Source organism: Papaver somniferum, chromosome 10 (genome assembly GCF_003573695.1).
Source record: "Papaver somniferum cultivar HN1 chromosome 10, ASM357369v1, whole genome shotgun sequence".
Classification (NCBI taxonomy): Eukaryota; Viridiplantae; Streptophyta; class Magnoliopsida; order Ranunculales; family Papaveraceae; genus Papaver; species Papaver somniferum.
Genome location: NC_039367.1, coordinates 59,054,798 through 59,062,083, shown reverse-complemented (window position 1 = coordinate 59,062,083; position 7,286 = coordinate 59,054,798). Strand labels below are relative to the sequence as shown.

Genomic DNA, 7,286 nt, shown 5'->3' with positions numbered 1-7,286 from the left:
ACGGGTGTAGATGGGTCGCCGGTGAACACGCCAGCAGTTTTTTGATCGTTCAAGATGAGATCTAAGACGTCCAACTAGGCTGGATAAGTTGGACGGTCATGATGTTTTTTGAGACCGTATTTGCCGGTCTTAACTCGTTTGATCTTATTTTCAAGTAGCGCGAACACCCATGTTTGGGTTAGCGTTTGAAGCGCTTGTGAATGAACTAAATATGACTCGATCAACTAGGGCATTAGTGGGCCCTCCGGTGGTCAATACAGTGATTGCCTAGTTACGCCAGGAGTAATCTAGGCTTGCTGAATCGCGCGGCCAAATCATGTGGTCGTGATCATTTTTGAGAATGATATGAACAGTCTATATTTTTTTAAGGAATTTAAACACGTTCGATCGCGCTAACTTTTAATTAAAAAAGTGTGTAGACATGCTGAACTCTTTATAGAGAGCGGTGTGGTCTACGTGAGTGTTTTCATGCAGGTCTCAATACAGACACTTCGGGAGATTCATGCTACCCTCCTGCGAGCGAACATTAATCGTCATGTCATATTGAGAGTTCGGCTGGGAACATCGCATAGGAAAATACTAGGCAGGCAATGCATTAGTAAATAATGCAATAGATTAAAATTTATAGAATATCTGGGATTGTTGCTTCATGCACCATTCTGGATAAATTTCAATGAATATGTTGAATTGCTCAATACATATGTAAGTGAAAAGTTCTATGCACTCATCACTTCCAAATGGATTTTGTTCCTTTGTAGGACGACAACGTATTAAAATACAGGGTTTCATGATTTTATCCCTAAACCGAAAACCACCATCAACACTTGGAAGTTGGAAGTGGAAACTAAGAAGATAGTTTAATTATTGTATTGTCTTATTGTATTGCTTGAAATGTAATTTGAAATAATATGTTTGGTGAAAATGTTGTTAAAGATGATTATCGAATTCATAAGTTTAAACTTCATGTTAGGAAAGTTAATTAAGTTTATCGTAATAAATAAATGAGAAAAGTTATATGCATAAGTCTCTTTCCGACCCGTAACGCTTCGAATTCGGATCTCCATATGGGTTTGACCCCGGTCCGGAACTCGGGGTGTTACATAAGGAGTAAGGAATGAGGAATGCATGTGCATGCTGCTTATAAGTTATGAAAAGTTGAAAACTCACATTTCAGTCCAAGGATCCAACCGTTTTTGAACTTCTCTGTGTTTTGTTTTGCAAGACCATGTAAGTAAACAATTTGGAACATTTGTATGTGTTTACTTTGTGTTTGGCATGGGTTTTAAACTGAAAACTTGACTTTTTGAATCGAAATATTATCTGTAAAACAATTTTTTTTTTTAATTTCTGCCAGATAAAGGAAATTATCGGAATATTATCCGATATCCGATAATTCTAACGTAACGGAATCAAAATTAATTTTCTGATTTTCCTTGGAAGTTAACGATACAGATATTCGATAACTATTATCGTAACAGAAACGGCTGAGCCACTATCCGTTATGATAAGTCTCGTTGACAACTCTGAACACTAGAAACAAGGAACAAAACAAATAGGAGATTTAAATATTTTAAAATTATTATTAAGGGATATATTTGGGAAAAAATAATATACGTGAAAACACTTTAACCTTCAACTAAACTAGGACGGAGAGAGTATAATACAAAACTATAGTTCTCTCTTATTTTCTCGCATTTTTTCACGACATTTTTTTCTTCTTTATCTCCTCTCTCTTCTTTTTATTTTTCTCTTTCTTTAGAAAAGGAAAACCTAAAAATCAAATATCTCTCGAATTATAAGTCAATTTCTTTTAGAAAAAAATCTAGATTTGGAAAGCTCTCGACGAGATTTGTACAACAAATATCCATTGTACTATGTTTTGAAGCTTTAATCTTCACGAGTATTGATAATGGTAGTTCATGAACAAGAATGAACACCATTCTACTTATTTATTTTGTAGAATGAACTCGTATGGTAGTTTATTTTTAGCAGTTCATATCGTAGAATGAACTCGTATGGTAGTTCATTTTGTAGAGTGAACTTGTATTATAGTTCATTTGCAGAATGCACTTGTACGGTAGTTGATTCATTTTGTAGAATGAACTTGTATTATATGGTTCATTTGCAGAATGCACTTGTATGGTAGTTGATTCTTGTTGATGGTGTATTTTTAATGAAGGTCACACTCGTAAAATCACATCGAGAGTCGTGTATCTCTGACCATGTCAGAATGCATAAGAGGTTATGTCTTCGCTTTCCACGAGAGAAACGAATCTCAGTTCCATGACAACGATATCAAAACCTCTTTCTTAAGAGTCTCAATATTCCATGCATCTCATACTGAACAATTCAGTATACCTTTTAATATGTGCAATACATTTGAGAGATATCTGACGCCATAACCATGTCTAGAATAATATTCAGAATAAATATGATACTAGTCACATCATATCTGAATCAATTAAATGCTGCTAGACATATTGCATTCTAGGAAACTAAAGGGGGCTAACCCTGGGCAAAATAATAAATATGAATGTGATCTTCGTAGTCCACCGATCTCTATCAATTTCGTCCACCAAGCACAACAGTTTAGTCCACCAAGAAGAACAGAGAAGGAAAAGAGAGAGGTAGCTAATTAGCTGAAATTGAATGTAATTATTGTTCATATGATCAGCTATTGTAAGTATGTTACATAGTTCGATTTTACAAAATTTTGAAAAGGATGTGAACTGTTTTTTAGGGTATTGGTTGTTGTTTAAGTTGGATTTTGATTAGTAGTTAATACTTTTCTAAGTTTGACGCTTGTGTGGAACGATGGTGATGTATGCAGGGTTTTTCTCGGCACCCGGAGTCTTTCCAATAACCAGGAGCTTAAAATATAGAATTTTGGGAGATGGTTATCTAGTTGTTTCTTTGTTACTTATCATCGGCGGTTATTATATATGGCTCATGTTAAATGAAATCGATGCTCAAAACTGTTTGGTTATTATATATGGCTCATGTTAAATGAAATCGATGCTCAAAATTGTTTGATGAAATGTCTCTACCTGATGCTGCTTCTTGTTATCGTCAGACATGGAAGCATAGATGGTGACCTTTGTGTGGAAGTTTTAAGGAAATGGTTAGTATTCCTTGTTTTTGACTTTTGGATTATGGTCATGTAGAACATGAACAACTCCATACCGAAATGAGTTTGTTCATCGGTTAAGTATTTTCTTACTCAAGTAATAATCTAATTGATTAGTTCTCATTTTGGTTAACACCAAAGAAACTACGCCACCCAGATAGCATCTTCATATTGGAACATAAATTCTTATACTGATGATAAGATTCACATTTTCTGTTTTTGTTCGTCAAACCTGTAAACATGGAAGGTACTAGAAAGTAAGTTGTTAAAAGGTCTAATTGATTAGTTCTCCTCAAGTACTCTATTAGCGTCAGAATTCCTCTAGGGAGAAGGTTCTTAACCATATTTGTTATATTAATTTGAATAATATATCTTTGCATTTAGGTTAAATTAGTTCTTATGTCTAAACTAAATGGAGACATGTTTTATTACATGTAGAACATGAACAACTCCATACCGAAATGAGTTTGTTCATCGGTTAAGTATTTTCTTACTCAAGTAATTATCTAATTGATTAGTTCTCATTTTGGTTAACACCAACGTAAAACTATGCCACCCAGATAGCAGCTTCATATTGGAACATAAATTCTTATACTGATGATAAGATTCACATTTTCTGTTTTTGTTCGTCAAACCTGTAAACATGGAAGGTACTAGAAAGTAAGTTGTTAAAAGGTCTAATTGATTAGTTCTCCTCAAGTACTCTATTAGCGTCAGAATTCCTCTAGGGAGAAGGTTCTTAACCATATTTGTTATATTAATTTGAATAATATATCTTTGCATTTAGGTTAAATTAGTTCTTATGTCTAAACTAAATGCAGACATGTTTTATTACTTGTAATACTGTAGGCACCCTCTTATGTTTGATTAGGGGTTCCTAGAACATTGAGGCGACTTTAACCCGGATGATGTTGATGCTAACTTTATACCAGGACTAGTGGAAAAAGTTCCATTTCCTACTTTGTTTGAACCCTTTAGGTTCCAACATAGAGTAAAGTTGTGATAAAAATAGTTCCTGATGCGGTACAGATTGCAGCATATCAATTTGACATGTATGTTCGTTTGCTTAAAAACATTTATTTGTGGAAAGTTATCCTTGTTTTTCTAATTATTGAGAAGCTGGCTACTAAGTTGACAAGCTCCAAAGTGGAAAAGTTCTGCCTCATTGCACAGTATCGCACCAAATACTCATGATTGGGGTTAGTAGTCTATGCACCACTCACTGATCAGTTCAGTAATGGTGTGAATGAACGGAGAATAATGGTTAAGTGAGGGGAAGGCCAATGGTGTCACATGTGAGTCACTGCTTCTCCGTGAATGAGGTGCTCGTTGTCAGTACTTCTTACGCATTTTACGTACACCCATCAATGTGCAGGCCACATATCGAAATTACTTAGGTGGTATATTAAATGTACAGTGCAAGCAGGTGCAGATTCTAATTTCAGTTTCACTTCTCTATGTCAACTATTCAAAAACAAACTAGACAATGGTTTAGGTGCGACAAAAATAATAATTAACCCCTACCCATACAAGTGTATCAAGGGCATCACAAAGCAGCAGTGTGCTGCGCTTTACACGATGGACCAGAACCTTCTGCAACTTGAATCTCTTAGCCTTAAATGGTATGACGGTCTATTCCCCTGCATCATGAATATATTGAAAAGTGAGAGTCTTTAATTGCTTGCCTGTTGTATAATAATTGTGGCGGTTTTCAACTTATATTGAATAAGTTACTGCTGAGGAGACATGTAATTTTATCTAAATGCCTAGCTGGCAGCTAAGAAGCGCTTGCACCATTGAATATGTTTAATCTTTTGAAAGTAAATAGTCTACTGAGTCATCTAATTATATCGTTGAATCATCTGCTTTACTAGTGATTGTTCCATTTCGCTTTCATCTTGCTATAAGACAAAACATTAGTGTATTTACGTGTTCATTTATATCAACAAAATAGCTTCCATTTTTATGGACATGTTCTACTAGAATTGCTAGATGTGCAGAATTAGTTTCATTTCTAGAGCACCAGCTTCTCTCTGAAACCCATGCCTACTGTTCTGAGGCTAAACATTATTTTGTTAGTCAGATTATCGGAAACACTTTCCTCCATGGCCATGTGACGAGGTTTGGCGATTGAAGAATAAGGAAAGATGGTGTTTTTCATCAACGCCTGGCTGACATTGGAATAGTAACAGTCGAAAACTTCTTGAGGCTTTTTTTTTTACTGATTCTTGTGCCCTTCTCAAGGTACCCCTTTATATCCATGGCATGTGAACTCTCTCTATTTTCCTTTCCTTTTTTTACTCCATCAATTTAATTAGTTAGATAGATAGTAATTTCTTCTGTTCATTTTTTATCTGTATATAGGCATTTGAGAATGGTACGACAAGTAAGATATGTTCTCTGAGAGGTGTTTACTGTGGGTTGTTCTTACTCCTAACCAATTACTGAGGATGCCATTTGCAGGTTGTTGTGGAGAAAAAGATAATGCGTGATAGTAAAAGAAAAAGGCATGATATTGGTCGTGATCGTTTTGTGGAATAAGTGATTTTTGAACTTCAGTGATTAGTCCTGAGGCATGAATTATATGATTATGCAAGTAAATACCTTTTTAACTAGTAATAATCACAATTTTTTTATTTGGTTTATGCTTGTGCTCTAAAGGTATGGAAATGGAAGAATGAGCATGAAAATACAATATTGAATCAGGAACGATGGATAGTTGTTCTCTCGACTGGTCTCATGAGGTACAGAATTCAACATCTTTCTTATCCCTTGTTACTTGTTGCTTTACTTCGATTAAATAAGTATGGCTCTTTTCTGGCACTACCATCTAATGTTTTTTCATTGTCTCGTTGTCGTAGTGCTTTACAATGGACGAGCCAAGATCAAAAGCTGTGACTGAAGCTTTTGTTCGCCTTTATAAACATAGTCTCATATATAGGTACTTCTAACACTGTAATATTTTTCTCAAGTGTTTTTTGTCGTGAGTTTGTTGCGCTTGTTACTTGTTGTATATTTTTGGCATTGTTCAGTCTTATCTTCTTGATGCATTTCTCTTATACATTTTGGTAACTTATAATGTGTGAATTTCTTATTAGGGATAACCGGCTTGTGAACAAGGATTGTGTCTTGCGGATAGCTATTTCTGATATTGAAGTATGACCACAAACTTTAAATGGTTCATGTTCTCGTGAAGATGTCGATTTCCTGATCTTGCTTTGTTTTATAGGTAGATTACAAAGACATAAAGGAAAGAACGATGTTAAAGGTTCCTGCTTATGATACCCCAGTAGAATTTGGTGTACTGACATCTTTTGCTTACCCTTTGGAGGGAGACTTGGATGATGAGATAGTTGTTGCCACAACTAGAGTGGAGACGATGTTAGATGATACTGGCATGGCTGTCCATCCTGAAGACAAGAGGTACACTCATCTTCATGGAAAGTATGCAATTTATCCATTCAATGGAAGCAGGCTGTCCATTGTTTGTGATGGAATACTTGTCGATCCACAATTTGGGACAGGTGCTGTTAAGGTAATATGATCAGACTTCCAGTGAGAGTAATTACATTTTTGGCTTTCAAGTGGCTTGGTTATTATTATTTGTGTTTGGCGTTTAATTTTCCTTTCATGAATCTTACCAGATTACACCTGCTCATGATCCAAATGATTTTGATTTTGGAAAACGTCATAATCTGGAATTTATCAACATCTTGACAAATAAAGGATTAATTAACAACAATAATTGTTCTCCTATCTATATACTCTGTTGATGTATGAATAATTCTTGATGGAATGTGATGATCAATAATTGTTCCTGATCGATTGTAATTTAGGAGCAGAAACCTGCAGGAATTTGTGCCGGTAGAAATTTTTTATTTGTAACGGATATAAACGTGGGAAAGTTATCCGTTGCACATATCACCTGAAATGAGCAACGAATGTAACTGCTACCGAATAAATTAGACGTTGACAGAATATCACAATGGGACCCACAAAAATGTTATTCCATAAAAATAACCGTACACATTAAACTATACGTTGCACAAATAAGAAAAAAAATACCGCTGCACCATCAATTGTTTGCAAAACGTTGTACAAATTAGTGTGTGTAACGGATTACGTAGTTGCGCATAATTAGTGTGTAACGGATTACATA

At 35.1% G+C, this 7,286-nt stretch overlaps 1 protein-coding gene across 6 annotated transcripts; it reads left to right on the top strand.

Moving 5' to 3' along the window:
* Positions 1-2,552: 2,552 nt before the first annotated feature.
* LOC113319435 (valine--tRNA ligase, mitochondrial 1-like) lies at positions 2,553-6,946 on the top strand. 6 transcript variants are annotated; one of them, XM_026567693.1, is made up of 11 exons: positions 2,553-2,627; positions 2,831-3,121; positions 4,247-4,326; positions 4,503-4,553; positions 4,661-4,749; positions 5,207-5,371; positions 5,591-5,871; positions 5,989-6,068; positions 6,226-6,283; positions 6,357-6,662; positions 6,772-6,946. In XM_026567693.1, exons 7-11 carry the CDS (start codon positions 5,839-5,841, stop codon positions 6,898-6,900), a joined length of 606 nt encoding a protein of 201 aa, XP_026423478.1. In that variant the 5' UTR covers positions 2,553-2,627; positions 2,831-3,121; positions 4,247-4,326; positions 4,503-4,553; positions 4,661-4,749; positions 5,207-5,371; positions 5,591-5,838; the 3' UTR covers positions 6,901-6,946. The 6 variants fall into 6 exon arrangements, with proteins under 6 accessions (XP_026423478.1, XP_026423477.1, XP_026423476.1 ...); XM_026567692.1 differs by lacking the exons at positions 2,553-2,627; positions 2,831-3,121; positions 4,247-4,326 and having other exon boundaries at positions 4,359-4,749; positions 5,591-5,668; positions 5,789-5,871; XM_026567691.1 differs by lacking the exons at positions 2,553-2,627; positions 2,831-3,121; positions 4,247-4,326 and having other exon boundaries at positions 4,359-4,749; positions 5,591-5,700; positions 5,789-5,871.
* The last annotated feature ends 340 nt before the right edge of the window (positions 6,947-7,286 follow it).